Below are 19,159 nucleotides of genomic sequence, written 5' to 3'. Positions count from 1 at the left end.
GCCACCTGTACCCCTTTGGTTCTCCAAATATGTTCTTACACCCCTTAGCAAAAATCAAATATGGAAATGGAGGAGGGGGCCTAGACACTTTTAAGTGCATATTAAATATATGTAAAATAGCTTTATGTTATTACTCACCACAAATAGCAGTACAGTAGGCATATAAAAATATGCAAGTACCACCCAGAGATGTTGTGGTGTTTTGCTGTGGAAGGAAACTGTAACTGACGCGCTAACAGTTAGCGGCTAACTGAGCTCAAACAAAGCCGCTGTGCAGACATATCATCGTCTGCGCATGAGTCAAGAAATACTCCTCAACGTGGCTGTACACAGTATTTTGTAGTGAGATAATTTCATTACAATTAGCTTAAAAACATGAAAATATTTTTGTTTGTATATTACAGTAATCATTAAAAATGTGTAACGTTAATAAATACATAGGTTTGATGAAACAAAGTAGTTGTACTTACATGCCTGTGCTTAATATGTGCTTTGGATGATTTCCTTTCACACACCCAGAAAGGGTATCACGCACCCCCAGAGGGTGTGTGCACCCCAGGTTAAGAACCACTGCCCTAATTCATCCAAGTGAAATACTGCCGTCTATCCAGGGTTACCATATATGACCTTTCAAAAAAGAGGATACCCCTGATAGGGAGTGTATCTGTGGCAGTATCTATCAACTCACCTTGTATTAATGTACTATATATACTATTACACATTACTACAAGGTAAGTTGGTAGATACTGTTACACATACACTCCCTCTCAGGGGTGTCCTTTTTTTATGCGATAACCCTAAAACTGTTTCCATGCCACCAGCTGTAGAAGGAACTGCTGTCCCTTGTCAAACTGATGTTCCTTATAACTACATGAAGTCATGCAGTGAAGGAAAGTGCAACTCATGAAGTGAAGGAAATTACGATGCATATTCTTCATCCAAACATTTAAGACTATAGGTTATGCAGGCAAAATTCAGTCCTGCACAGAATGAAAGGACAAAATCAGTGCTTCAATATGGACCTTACTAAAATGCCTCTGGATTGTGTGCACCAGTTAGAAAGACATAGTTAAGAAAGCAGTGGCCTGGGAATTAAATCCAGTTTTTGTAGCTGGCAGTTTAAAGAGCTAATGCTACATCAGCACAGCCTTCACAGGCTAATGACTTACCCTGAACTTCCATGTGATGTTTGCTACAGGGCAGTAACTGTGAAGCCCCAGGACTCTGCTGTTGTATGTACTGTTTCCTATCTGGCAGTAATGAAAATAGACACCAATGCCATGGGTGCTACTGAGCTGGAACATTCCCAGCAAAAAAAAAAAAAGGAGGTGCTGAGCATACACCAGCCACAGCTACTCAGCACTGTCCCTGTTCAGCTGATATGGGACACTGCAGAACAGCTGATCAGGGTTCTGCCAGTGACTAGCTGGTGGCTCAGGGAGAGGTTTGGGGGAAGGCAGAGACTGATGAATGGAGGCCTAAGGGAGAATGGCATAGTCATTGAAGCATAGTGTTGGAAGAGACCTCAGGAGGTCACTGAGTCCAATGAAAGCAGGAGCAATCCCAACTAAATGATCCCAGCCAGGGCTTTGTTAAGGCAGGATTTAAAGACCTCCAGGGAAGGACAGCAGCACTGACAGCCATTGTGGGCCCGGTGGGAAGGGGGCCCAGCTCCCTGCTCGCAGAAGGGGAGGGTTTAGGCAGTCAGCCCTGGCCCCTCCCCACCGTGCGCAGAGCAGTAGCACAGTGCTCTGTGGCATTTCAAAGGGGCTCAAGGGCAACTGTCCCCTTTGTCGCCCTCCCACCCCCATTGGCAGACCTGGAGGAGAAGATTCTGCCACCTCCCTAGGTAACCCATTCCAGTATTTCACCATTCTTCTTGTGAAATAGTTTTTCTAATATCCACCCTAGACCACCCCATAGCAACGTGAAACAATTGCTCCACGTTCTGTCTCTGTCACCACTGAGAACAGCCTCTCGCCATCCTCTATGGAAACCCCCTCCCGGGGCAGTTGAAGGCTGCTATCAAAGCCCCTCTTTGCTCTTCTCTTCTAAATAAGCCTAAATTCCTCAGCTTCTCCTGATAAGTCATGTGCTGCAGCCCCCAATCATTTTTGCCACCCTCTGCTGGACCCGCTCCAATGTATCCACATCCTTTCTGTAGTGGGGTCCCAGAACTGGACACAATACTCCAGATGTGGCTTCATCAGTGCTGACTAAATCACTTCCCTAGATCTGCTGGCAATGCTCCTGCTAATGCACCCCAGTATGCTTTTAGCCTTCTTGGCTACAAGGGCACACTGTTGGCTCATATCTAGCTTCTCATCCTCTGTAATCCCCAGGTCCTTTTCTGCAGAACTGCTGCTTAGCCAGTCAGTTCCCAACCTGTAGCTGTGCTTGGGATTTATCTGTCCTAAGTGCAGGACTCTGCACTTGTCCTTGTTGAACCTCATCAGATTTCTTTTGGCCCAGTCCTCCAATTTGTCTAGCTCTCCCTGGACCCTATCCCTGCCCTCAGGTGTATCAACTAGTGCAATCCACCCCCTCATCCACGCCATTAATAAACACTGAACCAGACCTGCCCCGGAACTAGCCCTAGGGATACTGCTTTCAATACCAGCTGCCAACCAAGCACAGAGCCATTGATCACTACCACTGAGCCTAATGACCTAGCCAGCTTTCTATCCACCTTATAGTCCATTTATCTAAGCCATACTTCTTTAACTTGCCGGCAAGGATACTGTGGGAGAACCTAACAAAAGCTTTGCTACACTCAGGGTATATTACGTTCACCACCTTCCCCATATCCACAGCGCCAGTCACCTCATCACAGAAGACGATCAGGTTGGTCAGGAACAACTCGCCCTTCATGGATCCATGTTGACTATTCCTGATCACTTTCCTCTCCTCTAAGTGCTTCAAAATGGATTCCTAGTGGATCCCTTCCATGATTTTTCTAGAGACTGAGGTGAGGCTGGCAGGTCTGTAGTTCCCAGATTCTCCTTCCCTTTTTAAAAGATGGGCACTAAATTTACCTTTTTTCCCAATCGTCTCTGGTCTCCCCTCTGCTGCCTAGTGCAGCGCTCATGGAACTGACCTTGTCTGTGAAGACAGGTGCAAAAACAGCATTGAGTACTTCAGCTTTTTCCACATCATCGTTCAGTAAGGGCCCCACACATTCCCTGACCAGCCTTTTATTGCTAACATGCCTGTGGAAACCTTTCTTGTTCCTTTGCTAGCTGCAACTCCAATTGCGCTTTGGTCTTCCTGATTGCATCCCTGCATCTTCAAGCAATGTATTTATACTCCTTCCTAGTCATCTGTCCAAGTTTCCACTTATTGTAAACTTTTTCTTTGTGCATTTAAGCTCCTCAAAGATTTCTATTAAGCCAGGCTAGTCACCTACCACATTAGCTTTTTATACTGCACATTGGGATATTGAATTCCTGTTCCTTTTGTAAGGTTTCTTTAAACTATTGCCAGTTCTCTGGACTTCTTTTTCCTCTGCATGTTAGTGTTCCATGGGACCCTGCCCATCAGTTCCCTGAGGGAGACAAAGTCTGCTTTTCTGAAGTCCAGTGCCTGTATTTTGCTGCTCTCTTTTCTTCCTTTGGTCAGGATCCTGAACTTGACCATCTCATGATCACTGCTGGCCAGGTTGCTACCCACATTTTTACTTTCTTACTAATTCCTCCTCATTTGTGAGCAGCAGGTCAAGCTGAATATGGTCCCTGGTCGGTTCCTTCAGCATTTGCACCAGGAGGTTGTCCCCAGTATTCTCAAAAAACTCCTGGCTTGTCTGTGTACTGCTGTATTGCTCTCCAGCAGATGCCAGGGTGATTGAAGTCCCTTATGAGAACCAGGGCCTGTGATCTGGAAGCTTCTGTTACTTGTTTGATGAAAGCTGCATCTCTCTTGTCCACGTGATCTGGTGGTCTGTAGCAGATTCCCACCACGACATCACCCTCCTTGCTTTTGCCTCTAAACTTAACCCAGAACCTCTCAACAAGCTTTTCTTCCATTTCATACTGGAGGTCTGAGCAATCATACTGCTCTCTTACATACAGTGCAACTCCATTACCTTTTCTACTCGGCCTGTCCTGCCTGAACAGCGTATACCCTTCCATGGCAGTACTCCAATCATGTGAGACATCCCACCAAGTCTCTGTTATTCCAATCACATCATAGTTCCTTGGCCATACCAGGACTTCCAAGTCTTCCTAGTAAGCAGGATTCAAACCACTGTGACAGGCGGGATTACAGAAATCCCCTTGGTGTTATCCCCCTGGTGTTCTGATATCAAGCCACTGATGTCCACCTTCCTGGCCCCTGGGGCTCCCCAGCACCCTGTCCTACTGGGCCAGAAGTTTTGGTCTCCCCTAGACAAGGCACAGAGTTGGGGTTACTGTCCGCCTGCAGAGCAACACAGATGCTGAACTGTTTCAGCTCTTGGGGTATTCAGATATATGGCTATTTGCATTACCCAGGAATGCAACCCCCCAAAAGGGTGCAAAACCCACATAACTCCATATTATTTTGGGGTGGGGGGTGCTACCACTGTGCATATCTCTCCTTCACTCAGAAAGGTGGCTGACTTTATGAGCTTTCTCTGTGTAACCCATATGTATGGCTGAGCTCTCCCAGAGCTGAGCTAGTTCAGCATCTGTTTCTCTGCTGTGGCCTGTTACCTCAACTCTGTACCAGCCAGCAGCACAGATGGCAGAAGGGCAGGCTCAGCGGCATGACCAGCACACCAGGGGACAGTCCCAAGGGGACCTCTGTGATCAAACCCTTCACACCAATGACGTAGAATGTTGCCAACAGCTCTCTTAACGCTTGGGTGTTGCCTCATTTGACATTCTAATGCATCTTCTCTGGACACAGGATAAATAAGAAATGTAAAACGTGTTTAAAAGGAAGGGCTAGGTATTTTATCTGCATAGAAGATTCTAGACAGAAATAATTGGAAGTTGAGGAAAGCATTAGAACAAAATGAAATGTATCCCAACATTTTGAAGCAACGCTTCCCAAAGATCTAAGCAGGCTTAGTGAACCTTAGGATGGCTGAAGTAGCTTGCGTGCAGTATGGAAAGATATTCTGTCGTCTTGTTAAAACATATGTAAATAGTATATGCTGACTCTTTTTTTTTTTTTTTTTTTTTTTTTTTTTTTAAAATAGAGGTTTTCGCCCTGTTGATGTTTGGAGCAACATCACCTAACATACCTGGAACAACGCTTCCTTCCCTTCCCTTCCCCCATTTTCTATTTATATGCCCACCTGTCTTTTCAGGAGTTTATTATTTAGAGTTTAAGCACCTTGGGAAGGGATTATCTGTTCGTTCTGTATCGTTTTGTACAGTTGCTCGTGCAATGGGATCCTTCCACGTCACTGGGGCATCTAGGTTCTATAGCAGTACAAATAATAAATGATGTTTGAGCTTCACCTGCTGCAGTTCCTGTTAAACTGTTTTGTGAAAAGCACACATGGCAGCTCCTCCCCGCAGAACGGTGCCTGACAATGCCGTCCCGCTAGCATATGGGATGTTGCATAGCATGATGTCATCCTGCTCACGTGTGAGTGCAAGTGAAATTGAAAATTATTACACAAACCAATAATGCACAAAGAAAACAAACCCAACTTAGAAAAAGTATTTCCTCAACGTATTTCAAAAAGTAACTTAATAATCAGGGATTGCACAAGGCTTTCAAATGTAAATGTGCTTTCACATTGACTCTTTCCTTTTCCCTGCTGGAAGTAAAAAAATGTAAGGAAGTTACAGGAGACTGCCAAAGGGAAGATAAACCATCTGGAACAATTTATAATAGAAGTTTGCTTTCTGACACATTATTGGCCAGTTTTTCAATATGGTCTTAACTAGGCCTCTGTCCGCATGACCACATATGTGGGAACTCACACATCCTGCACTTTCCAAAAAGGGTATTTTTAGGGCAAGATTCTACTGCCCTTGTTTGTGACTTCAGTGGGACTACTTGTAAGGTACCACTCAACATGAGTGTACGGTAGGTCACAGAATATGTCCCTTATTCTTGGGCTAGGATGCATGTCCCTTTCTCATCGTGGAGAGCATAGACTCGTAGGGCTGGGAAGTACATCAGGAGACCATTGAGTACAGCCCCCAAGATCAAGAATAGTTCCACTGGTGTCAGTGGGACTAAGGTGAGTAGCTGCTCATTTACAGCTGGATTGCAGCATGGATGAGGATACAGCACAGCTGAGTCTACACTAGACTTTTCTCTTTACAATTTACCATACTTGCTACTAGAAGTGGATTTTCATAGGGAGAGTGGCCTTCTGAGCAGGCATGCAAATAGCTGCCAGTGTTTAATCACTGGATTATTTAAGTCTGCTCAGAGCAGAATTTCCAGGGCAGCACTATCTCCAGACCGGAAGAAGTGGGTCTGTCCCACGAAAGCTCATCACCTAATACATTATTTTGTTAGTCTTTAAAGTGCTACAGGACTCCTGGTTTGTTTTGTCAGGATACAGACCAACACGGCTACCTCTGTTACTACGGAGCAAGTATGCATGAGATGGCATTCAAATGAGATACCCACAAGCACTTTCCTATACATGCCCATCACAGCTATCTCCACAGAGGCCACCTGGTCTGGTACGTGTTGCTGTGAATGTGGGGGCCAATAGCAGCCAAACAAAAGTGCTTTTGAGCATTACACCTGTTCAGGAGCGAGGCATGCAGAACACCTCTGGGGGCACCGGGGGTATGCTGGAATGGTGAAAAGGGTAACGAGAACTTTTTCTTAATCCCTGCTCTCAAATTTTGTTCCCATAAGAAGTGGGCTAGAAGGTGTATAGGACAACACTGATTCCACTCCCATGGCGCATTGCAAGCCCTGGATGTGCTAACCAGCCTCTTCCACTGCTAGAGCCGTCCCGCCTGTGAGACGAACTGGGGTGGCCACTCCTGGCCCCACGCTTTTTGGGGGCCCTGTGGTGCCTGGCCTGCCATCCTATGGACGGGAGTGGGGAGAATTGCCTCAGGCAGGGTGCGCTGCTGGTGGCAGCAGCAGGTGGTTGCCTCCCCTTGACCCCCCCCCCCCCCCCCCCGGCACTCTCCGCACCGGCGGCACGAGTGGCAGCCTACTCCGCCATGCAGCATGCTCCCAGCCTCCTGACTCCTGCTGCTCTGCGGTAGATGGAAACGACTCTTCTGTACCCACAGGGCTCGTGGGCCAGGAGCACGTGGCAGAGCACAACTAGCTGCACTCATGTTGCTTGTGTGGTGAGTGCAGGGGAGGAGCCCAGGGAAGGCGACCCTCCTGCTGCCCCTGCCCACCACCACTGCTGCACCAGGTAGTCCTCAGCCCCCTTGGTCTGGGAAGGGGGAAAGGCGCAGGGTGGGGTTGAAAGAGGGGCCTGTAGCAGGGCAGGGTTGCCCTAAGCCCAGCTCCCCCCTCCCCTGCAACTCTGCAGCCCTGTCCACTGCCTAGGGTGAACTGAGATCTGCATGATGCGTTGTGTGGGTGAAGCTTGCTGTACCCCATCTGGCGTGCCAGTGCAAGAGAAGCCACACACGACTAAAACAGGGAGCCCCTAGGCCCCAGTTTAAAACTTGGGTGCCTGAAATTATGTAATGAGGATTTAATTGTTATTTATATTACTTTACACCACTATAGCAGTGCCAAGGGGCACATTTATATTGCTCTGGAAGCATAAAAAGGCCTTATAATCAGTCCAGTGTAAATGTTATTAAGGTCCCTGAAATCATATTTAACTAGCGGTATAAAGTGGCCTGATTTCAGAGGCATTGATCTCTCCCATAGAAGGTGGAAGCTATGAATGCACAACACCCTGGAAATTGGGCCACTTGTTCTGGTGCCTACATATATGGCTTTAGACATCCAGCTTTGAACACCCAGCTTTGAAAACGTTGGCCTAGCTCAGGGTTGAGGGACCTCCGGCCTCCAGGCTGGACAGTTTGACAAGATTAGCCACTGGCAGGCCATCAAGCAGTTTGCTTATCTGAGCATCTGTGTGCACAGCCACCTGCAGCTCCCAGCAGCCACAGATCACTGCTCCTGGCCAATGGAAGCTGTGGGAAGCAATGGGGGCCAAGCCAGTGCTTTCCACAGCTCCCATTGGCCAAGAACAGTGAACCACAGCCACTGGGAGCTACAAGTGGCCATGCCTGTGGAGACTCATGCCAACAGACTGCCTGGTGGCCCACCAGCGGCTAACCCTGACGAATCTTTGACAGTTGGTGCACTGAAGCTCATTACCCCTACCTTAGATTAGTGACCAGGGGAAAATAAATAATTAAAGAATAATGGTTTCTAGTACTAGTTACAAACTTTCTCAGTTCTTGAAAAGTTTCCTCTCCCGTTCCTCTGAAAGGCAGGCTGGCAGTTTTGTCAGATCATTCCACCACCTGCCAGCATTCCCTGCCCCCGCTAGTCCCTTCTTTGAACCACCCCCTTGCACCGTTCAACCATCATCACAAAGTGTGGGGATATGTAATAGTCACATGGGGAGATTTAAGTAATTTTAAAAGAATAAGCCTCCCATACCTATCACTTGCATAGGGTGTGCCTGGGAGAATTAAAAAGAAATAACGAATAACGTGTCCTATTATCAGATGGAGATTTTAGGGTTTTTTTTTCCTTTTGTACTTCAAAACTAGGAAGACGGTAAAGGCAGTTTTAGGTTATTTTTAACTTGAAAATGGGGATTATTTTGGGAAGTGCATTTGATAATTTGAATAAACAATCAAGCTGGGACTAGTTGCTTCCAGTCTTTCCAAAGTGGAATGGTATGATTAGCTCACCGTCTTAAGAATGTTTGTTTGTTCTTCGACGAGCACATTCGAAACCCCTCTTCTAAAATATTTGTTAGCACTACTGTTTCAAATAGCATGTAAGTAGTCTTGTAGTCTGTGGGCCTGATGTCAGCTACAGAGAGCGGTACCTGGAAGTGGCGGGGGGCACAGAGCCAGGTAAGTGCCCCCCCCGACTGCCCTCCATGGCCAGCTCCTGCATCCCTATACCTCTCCCCCACCCTCCCCTCCTGCCCAGCTCTCCCACTCCTAGTCAGCTCCTGAACTCTCTGCCCCCATCAGACAGACACCTCAGCTCCAGCACCATCCTAGACACCCACCCTCAGCCTGCTCCTGCACCCTACCTCCCACCCCGGCTAGGGATGTAAACTCCCATTTAACTTGCTAACCAGTCAAATGCTAAGTTTAACCAGTTAACTAATTAGATGGGTGGGGTTGAGTGTAGCTGGAGTGCCCTTGCTCACAGCACACTAGGGACTGGGTATGCTCTGGCCCAGCTGGAGCGACCCTGCCTGCGGCATCACTGCTGGGGGAGGGCACTCCAGTGTGCCCAGAGCAACCCCCATCCACAGCAACCCAGCCTGGGAATTCCCCCACCTGGTTGGAGCAGCCCCTTCAACTGTGGCCTAGGTGTGCTGTGGGGCAGGGGGGCTCCAGCTGGGCCAGAGCAGTTCCCCTCCTTGATGGTCCTGGACACAGTGTGGGCAGAGATGTTCCAGCTGGGCTGAAGCAGCCCTGGTCCCAGTGCATGCCCCAGAAATTTGAAATGTCTGTAATTTGACTCCTGTATTTAATTTGGTCACTCTTTAGCTTTGCAAATGAAGGCTGTGATTATATTTAAATTCCAGATTTGAAATATAAATGTGTGCTGTATATATGTGTGTGTATATAGTATCTAATACCCACACACACATGTGGGTGTGTAACTGGTTGGATAAATACTCACAGGGAGTAGTTATTAATGGTTCACGGTCACGTTAGAAGGGAATGACAAGTGGGTTCCACATGGGTCAGTTTTGGGGCTAGCTCTGTTTTGAAATATAAATGTGTGCTGTATATATGTGTGTGTATATAGTATCTAATACCCACACACACATGTGGGTGTGTAACTGGTTGGATAAATACTCACAGGGAGTAGTTATTAATGGTTCACGGTCACGTTAGAAGGGAATGACAAGTGGGTTCCACATGGGTCAGTTTTGGGGCTAGCTCTGTTCAATGTCTTCATCAATTATTTAGATAACAGCACAGAGAGTGTGCTTATTAAGTTTGCAGATGATACCAAGCTGGGAGAGGCTGCAACTGCTTTTGAGGGTAGGGCCAGAATTCAAAATGATTTGGGCAAACTGGAGAAATGCTCTGCGGAAAATAGTTCAGTAAGGACGAATACAAAGTACTGCACTTAGGGAGAAACAATCAGTTTCACACTTAGAAAATGGGAAGTGACTCCCTAGGAAGGACTACTACGGAAAGGGATCTGGGGTCAGAATGGACCAGAAGCTAGGGATGTCAACAGTGTGACACTGTTGCAAAGAAAAGCAAACATGATTCTGCGTTGCATTAACAGGAGTGTTGTGACCAAGACATGAGAAGTCATTTTTCTGCTCTACTCTGCACTGATTAAGCCTTAGTTGGAGTACTGCGTCCAGTTCGGGGAATCACATTTTAGGAAAGATATGGAGAAATTGAGCAATTAAAATTATTAAAGGTCTAGAAAATGTGACCTGTGAGGGAAGATTAAAAGAACTAGGTTTGTTTTGTTTGGAAAAGTGAAGGCTGAAAGGGGACATGATAGCAGCTTGTACGTACCTAAAAGGGTGTTACAAGGAGGAAGAACATAAATTATTCTCTTTAGCCTCTGAAGAAAGGACAAGAAACAATGGACTTAAATTGTAGCAAGGGAGGTTTAGGTTGGACATTACGAAAAAATTCCTAACTGTCGGGGTGATTAAGTACTGTAGTAAATTGTCTACAGTACTTGTAGAATCTTCATCATTGGAGATATTGAGGAACACGTAAAATAAATATTAAACAGAGATGCTATAGATAGTGGTTCATCCTCCCATGAGGGCAGGGGACTGGATGACCTCTTCAGGTCCCTTCCAGTTCAAGTATTCGATCTCTCTCTCTCTCACACTCTCTCACACACACACACACACACACACACACACACACACACACACACACACACACTCTCTTATGTGTGTATGTGTATATGTATACATATGTGTGTGTATGTACATATATATTTATGTATACATGTGTGTATATAATATATACTTGAAAAATAATTGTTCCCTATGATAACTCAGGTTGTTAACCACAGATTTCCATAGGACAGCTACTTTTTTACTTCTGGATATTTGCATACAAGTAAGACACAATGTGGTTGTAATTTTACTCAAATAGTTTTCAAGAAGGATACTTTCACTTTTACTTAGTTACATTTTTTCCAAAGTAGCAGTACTTTTACTCAACTGACTTTTTGGGTACTTTCCCCACCACTGAGCATTCCATTCTCAGTGGCAGAGAGGCACAGCTGGACTTATCCTCCTGCCCATAGACAAGGGACCCACCAGAGCAACAGGTGCCATCTTTGTACCATGCCTTGGCCTGAAGTCTGCCTCAGAGAATCTATGATGCTGATACATGAGGTGGAAGCGTGGTTTTGCTGACTTCCTGACTAGCTTACTTCAAAAAGGGAGGTTAAAAGTTGGCCGGTAGCTCTTGAGATCTTTAACATGGATAGTAAAATTATGCGGTTTTTGAACACAAAGTAATGCATAAGTTCATGGGGGGGAAAATGAGAGAGAGAACGATAAAGGTATATAGCGAATTAGCTAATTGGTACTATTTAAATAAAAGCAAACATGAGCCAAAACACTTGAGACTTTAAAAAGTGTATTTTGTTTCCTTTTGGTGAACAATAGATACTATTGTTTTTCATTAGTGGAGAGAAGTGATATTTGCCAATAAGGTCTCTGTTTCAGGAAGTAACTCTCTGTGACTCATGCACAGTAGCAGTTATTAGTTGAAAACAGACTTTCCATCTTCACGGAAATTTCATCATAAATGAAGTTCTGTTGTTATAGGTTCATAAATTATAAGGCCAAAGGGGATCCCTGTGATCGTGTGGTCTGACCTTGTGTACAACACAGGCCTTAGAACTTCCCTGAAATAATTTCTGTTCTAATGGGAACATTCCTTTTAGAAAAACACATCCACTCTCGATTTAAAAATTTTCCCAATCCCTGCTACCTTACTTCAATAGTTAATTACCCTCATTGTTAAAAATGTGCACATTATTTCCCATTTGAATTTGTCTAGTATCAACTTCCAGCCATTGAATCAACTTGTAACTTTGTCTGCTAGGTTGAAGAGTCAGCTGGTTATCAAATTTATGCTTCTCCCATATGTAATTATAGATTGATCAAGTCACCCCTGGCTCTGCTTCCATTTGGGCTAATCACCCCTGACACTAGCTCTCTTAAGTTTGTAAAACGTGTGAATCTGACCTGCTGGCCCAGGCTACTGACCTACATCTGTTCCCCATTGTGGTCCTTCAGATCATTTAGGAGGGGGAATGGTCTGTTTAGTGACTCTGCAGGGTTTTCTCTTTGTCAAGCAAAACAGACTCCAGGAACACACTCTGTCACAATAAGGCACAATAAGGCATGCTCATGGGGTCTGGAAAAATGTTTATAGCGGTGGTGCTGAGAGCTGTTGAACCAAAGCGGAAAGCCGGTAAACAATGGAAACCACTTTGAGCCGGGGGGGTGCTGCAGAATCCCTGTCCCCCTAGTTCAACCACCTGTGAGCATGTTTTCCCATATTCCAAACATTGTCCTGGCTATTCTCTGAATCCTTCTCAGTTTATCAGCACTCACATTGTGAATACACTCATCCCTCGCTATATGAGCACAATTGTTTCCTAACTTTTTGCTCATAGGTGAAAACTCGTAAGAGGGACACTAAATTACCATTCAAATACACTTAAAAGTCTCTGACTGTTTCCTAGTGCTCCTAATTCAGAGAAGGTGTGGCAGCAGGTGGTGCTGCTTTTGAAAGGTAAGTGAACCTTGGGTTGGGGAGGGTTAAAGGCTGGGGGCAGTTTAGGGTCGTGAGCGGGAGGGAGGGTTAAAACCTGGTGGTGGGTTGGGTCCGTGGGGCGGACAGGTGGCATTAAGGCTATGATGGGTTAGGTCCATGGGCCAGGCAGGTGAGTGGGCAGGGGGGTTAAGGCTGCTGCAGGCTGGGTGTGCAGGACTGGCGGGGGGGCCAGACTGCAGTGGGTTGGGTCTGTGGGGCTGGTGGCGGGGGCTCAGGCTGCGGTGAGTTGGAGCTGCAGGGACGGGGGTAAGGTTTGTATTAGTAGGGGGAGTTTACTCGTCTAGTGAACAAAGGTAGGTATACGTGTCACTTATTTACACGAGTACTCGTAAGTAAAGTACTCATGTAATGAGGCATGAGTGTACCAGAACACGATGATATTTCAGCAAGTTGCCCAGTGCCAAATACAGAAAGTAATCTAACCTGCTTACTTCAATTTGAGATTCAGCAGCTTATACATCCAAAGGTCAGACTTGCATGTGTGAGCTCAGCATTGGAAAATCCTAATCAGCTGATGATTCGTTATGATCCCAAAGCCTATTTCAAAATCTCTGCTTTGCAGACAGTCTTCCATTGTGTAAGTATGGGCTATGGTTTTTATTCCTTCAGATTTTTGCTTCAAACTCGCTGAGGATGTAACACACACACACACACACACACACACACACACACACACACACACACACACACACACACACTACCTTGACTATGTTGCCATGTTGTGTAAGTTATTTTAGACTTCAACCTTTTCATTAAAGAAAATGCCCAAAACTCTTTAGTTTTTTTTGTTTTTTTTTTTGTTTTTTTTAATATTTAGCCTTTGGTAAGAATGTAGACAGAACTTTGACTTCAGCAGGAATACAAGTGAGCCTAGTCACAAAAAAGTGATTTCAGTGGGAGCATCACTGAGACAACAGTCACCATTTGAAATGGCTGTTGCAGGCTGGCTGGTACTTGAAGGTACTTCAGAGATGAGCTGGCTGGAGGGACAGGCCAATGAAGACTTGGAGAAAGCAGTCCATTCCAGTGCTGACAAAGTGGAAAGAAGGCATAAGAGGAAAAGATTCCCTGCAAGATTAGGGATACCCTACCGCTGACCATGCATCTTAACTGGGATACATGTTGAATACACATAGTTTGCTTCCCAGATTACTTCTACTTCATTTTGCCCACTACAAACATTTGCAAAGAGAGTAGCATGAGCAGGATGCATTTGCAGCTGCACGGTCTGGGCTGGCTTTACTCACTGCTCCCTCGGCTCCCTGAAATTACTAGTCTCTTTTTCTCAGACACTATTACTCAGCCTTTTAATCTCCCAGGTAGCTGTTGCTGTGTATGTTCTCTGCTGGCCCTGTCTCATGGTCATACTGGAACTACTTGTTGCAAACACACTCCACTAGACCACGACCTCTTTAATTCCAGGTAAATAGTGGAAAAGGAGGAAGATGATGCTACCTTCTTCCTGGATCTGCTTCCGTTAGGGATAATCACCACTGACACTAGTTCCCTAAGGTAATAAAACACATGTGAATCTGATCTGCTGGCCCTGGCCACTGACCTACATCTTACTACTGTTCCCCATTGCGGTTCTTCAGATCGTCTAGGAGAGGGAACGGTCTCTGTAGTGACACTGCAGAGTCTTACAGTACAGCATATAATAATCAGTGATCCTGAAAGGGACAGGCAAATGTTTTCTTATTTTAGGCTACACGATAGACAAGAAGGTGGGTGATAAGCAATGATCTGGTGTGTTGCCAGCATTTTACCAGAAGACTCCCACAATTTTCTCCTACATCCTTCAATGGTCTTGTACCAAGGAAGCATGCATTTGCAGACAGGAAGGGTGAGGGAATAGAAAACCTTTCCATTTGTGTTCTCGTTTAAACAAAAAGACCTCTCCAAACCATAACCAAAGGAGGATGCAGAGTCACTTGGCAAACAAATGCATTTTAAGTGTGTTTGCTGGAAATGTTTATACTTTGTTCCTGTAAAATATAGTGAGTGTATTGATAGGATTGCACAGAGTTCAGCTTGGGCAGACTGGAAGTCAGGGAGGAGAGTGAAGATCTCTGGAAGCTTGTGAAAATGCCACAGGGAACACCCCTGAAGCAAAACATTGCTCTTTAGAAGTATTTTAGGACCTCTTGGCCAACTGTGGGGTTTAAGATGAGATTCTCTCAGCACAGAACTGAGCAGGGGAGCAGAGTCCTGCAATGGCAATAGGATCCTGTGGAGCCCATGTAACTTGCTACCATAATAGTGGGTAGCCCTGTCTTGTCCATAGGACTGTTTGGGGCAGCTGCCCCAGGTCTCATGCCTTGGGAGGCCCTGTAGCAGATGTCTCCACCATCCCATGGGCAAGATGCAAGAGATTACCTGGCTGTCCAGTGTGGGGTGGCAGCAGAGGTCTCCCACAACTCACTGTGGCAGTGGGAACCAGAGTGACCCAGCAGCCTCTCTCTGGGCCCACTGTGCTTCACTTCACCATGGCGGCAGGAAGCACAGGACCCTGGCCCAGGCTGCAGGACACTCTACCTCCTGCCACCCAGTGACCAGGGCATGGCAGGGCAGAGTGGAGCAGGCTGCTGGGTCACTTTGTCTCTCACCACTGTGGTCAGTGCAGGGGGAGGGGCCTACAAGTGCTGCCACCCTGGGCCTGGCCCCCTGGTAATCCCATCTCACATTGCTCAGGCAACTACAGGAAAGAGGCAGAGCAGGGATGGAGCAGGAGTGGGACTAGAGGGAAGCGATTTAGCAGGGACAGGATGGAGTAGAGATGGGGTGGAGCAGGGCCTGCAGGGGGCAGGGTTGCTTTGGGCTCTGCATCTGGCACACTCATGAGGAAAGGGATTGTCCCAGGCTCCATTCTCCCCCTGGGACAGCTCTAATAGTGGTGATGGATAAAATGTACTAAGTTGTGAGAAGAATGGGTGGAGAAAAGAACCAAACACACAACCAACCCCCCCCAGACTTCACCAATTGGCAGGAGAACACAAAATCTCCCATCAGTTTCTCCTACACAGAATTTCAGCAATGTGAAGCAAGTTTTTCTTTTTTTTTTTTAAAAATAAATGTTTTAATAATTAAATGTAATTGAGGGATAAAAAGATCTGATGTTGATTATAACAGGATTGAGCGTATTTGTACGTGGCTTAAGCAAGATTTCTTTTTATCCTTTGGTGGTAAAAACTGTATCTGAATTCTATTTATATCTATTCACCGACCATTTTAATTTTTTTTAGTAGCAGGGGGGGACTCAATATCTCACGTGGGATTTATGGGTTCTAATGGGAACAGGATAAAAAGGCAAGAAACAATTCAGGAGCATGTGAAAGTGAGTACAGTGAGCGTGGAGGTGAGATTAGAATGGTAGTCCCACACAGGCATCTACAGGGCAGCATCTAGTCCTTGCGCTGTGCGCTCCTGCCGCTCACCCAGATAGCTGGGGCTAGGTCTATGCTGCCACTTTATTGCATTGTAGCTTTCTATCTCGGGTGTGGGAAAAACACCCTCCCACACCTCTCCACAAGTGCAGCAGGTCACAGTGCTGTCCAGTGCCTGTGTAAAGGGGCATCCAGCACTGTTGCCTACTCCCCTCATGGAGGTGGCTTACACAGAGGACAGGGAGCTAGCTCCTGCCATGGCCACCCTTTCATTTTAAAGTGCTGCTATGCCTGTGTTTAAATTTAGAAGTGCAGAAAAAGCCTGAGTGTCTGATTGGGAGCGAATGCTGTTTCAGCCAGCGTTCGCTTCCTCTTCGTGCCCTTTGAAGCCGCTGCTGCACAGATAGGGAAGGAAGCACCAACGGAAAAATAACTATGGCCACGTCTACGGCGCGCTGCAGGGACCCGACTGGCCGTCTTACCAAGCCAGGAGCTCACTGTCCACCCTGTCGCCTGATGGAGCCTCTTGGCGACACCCCCACCCAGGCATCAGTTGCTCCTGCCTCCCTGCCACAAAGTGGCGGGGGCTCTGGTAGTCATAATAATAACCCATGGTTTCCACCTTCTGTACCCCCTCTACAAAAATTGTTCCAGCACCATGGGGCTCTGGATGACGTGCTGGAATTTTTGTTATTTCTGAGGTAGATTAATATTTTACACCTTAGCACTATCTGCAAAGCTCATCCAGCAGATTTCTTTTCTTCAGAGTATCATCATAGTGTATTTAGTAATTTTACACAGCAAAATGCTTTGTTATGTTTGAATATTTGTTTTTCTCTGCATGTAATAGGACAGCTTGATGGTGCTTGCATGGGCTGATTAAAATGAGATTTCCTGCATGTCAGTTGAAATCATCGCTGCTATCCTATTTTAATAAAAACATGTTGCTCAAAGCCGTTAATTTCATATCTGTATTATAATAAACTACAGGCTGAATCTCTTTAATCTGGAACTCTCTCATCTGGTAACATCTGTAAACTGGCATGATTTAGTTAGTCTATCATGGGTGTGGCCAAGTTAATTAATTTCATTATAATCACATTATCATTTTCACAGTTGACTTTACCTTTATTCAAAGCAGGTGAAATGCTCTGATGGCAGAGGGGATGTATAAATTCATAGGTTTTCATAGTGTGCCAAACTTTGGGTCCACTGAGATCTACTGTGAAACTTCTGACTTCAGTGGGGCCAGGAACTGGCCTGTATGGCCCACAGGCCACTAGTGACCCCGTAGCATTTCTTTCAGCTCTCATGGAAGGATTTTCATGGTTGCCTCTGACCTGGATTTCTTCCCTTAGTCCATGCTGTTACTAGTAGGTGGTCTTTCTTTGTACTCCCCACAGCCCCCCAGAATACACTGGTTTATGGCGGACCTTTTTCAGTTGCCCCAGTCATCCAGAAGAGCCCAGATTCAGCAAGTTCCTTTGCCCTTGTCCTGAGTACTGCTACTGTGCAAATTTGAGGATGGATTTTACCATTTAGTGTCTCAAACTTTAACCACTACTGCAAGTATTTTCAGCATAATATTTCTCCATATTCTGCTCCATTCATGGGGAAAAAAGCCTTCACTCAGTAGCTGAGCAGTCCACATTTACTTTTTTTCCAATTCAATAGACGACTGACTCACCCACTCACTCCTTTCTTCCTTTCTCTCTCTCTCTCTCTCGTTCTCTCACACACACACAGGCCCCAATCCTGAAAGCACAGGATTAGCTCTAAGCATGTCAATAGCTTTGTGACACTCGTGGGTTTATAGCGAAGATTACACACAAGTGCTCCATTGGATCAGGCATATTATAGTGCCAGATCCTGTCATTATACCTCTTCCCCCACTCCCAGTCAGCCATATATTTCTATATTTCACATAGACCTCTTCTGTATTTAATTTCTATTAGGTCTTTAATTTCTATTAGCAGAAGTTTGTTACCAAAAGTATGGTCACCAGAGCTGTATCCAATATGGGGTGGTGGTGGTTATTTTTTAAATGTCTAACATGGTGGAGTTACCTTTTGCCTTGGGATATGAAGCTATTTCCAATATTTAGCCTACATTTTCCTTTTGTGAAATTCATACCATTGTTTCTAGTTATACCCTGTTGTACCACAATCATTCTCTTCTTCTGCAGACTTAATCTTAAATTCTCATAACTGTTTGTCAATATTACATTACTTAGTCACTGTGTACAAATTAAATTATTTCATACACTATATTAATTCTAGTAGAATTGCCCCTACTTACCATCTAGTTTGAAGAGGGTAAAATGAGGTCTGCAATGAAAAGCACCCAGTGCATTTCCTGCACAGTTCATCCAAAGACCCTGGAAAACCCAGGTTGCAGTGATGACTGACGTTGCTCTGCTAGTTACTTTCCATTCATTTGATGCTGTGGCCGCAATAATTGCTCCTATTCCACCAAAACAAAATATAAAAGCTAAAATCTGAATCCTTAACATGCTTCTTGGCTTTCACTCTATCCTGGACAGTGAGTAATATCACTGCATGGCATGAGAAGAGTACTTCACTCATCTGGGTAAGCGATAGTTACAATAAATAAATGACAAGTGTTACAAAAGTTAATAGGGGTGCAAGACATTTTTCATGCTTGCTTGACTTAAAGACTTAAAGGCACCACAAACATTTAGAAAGCAACAAAAAGTGGATTTTTTTCTTGTAGATAAGATTATTTGTGACAGACATTACAAATCAATACATTAATTTTAAATTTTAAAAATTAACTTCATTTTTTAACATATTCCTCATTTCTGGGATTCCAGTTAATGCTTAATTAATGCTT

General features: G+C 45.3%; 1 protein-coding gene across 1 annotated transcript in view; it reads right to left on the bottom strand.

Moving 5' to 3' along the window:
* Positions 1–18,826, bottom strand: part of CLDN10 (claudin 10) — a 93,631-nt gene extending 74,805 nt beyond the window's left edge. The window contains exon 1 of the mRNA XM_074983106.1: positions 18,605–18,826. Within this exon, the coding sequence (XP_074839207.1) occupies positions 18,605–18,818 (214 nt within the window). The 5' untranslated portion in view covers positions 18,819–18,826. The remainder of the gene's footprint in view (positions 1–18,604) is intronic.
* Positions 18,827–19,159: the final 333 nt, after the last annotated feature.

This window comes from Carettochelys insculpta, chromosome 1, assembly GCF_033958435.1.
Source record: "Carettochelys insculpta isolate YL-2023 chromosome 1, ASM3395843v1, whole genome shotgun sequence".
Taxonomy (NCBI): Eukaryota; Metazoa; Chordata; order Testudines; family Carettochelyidae; genus Carettochelys; species Carettochelys insculpta.
Note: the sequence above shows the minus strand (reverse complement) of the source record. Positions and strands in the feature narration are given on the sequence as shown.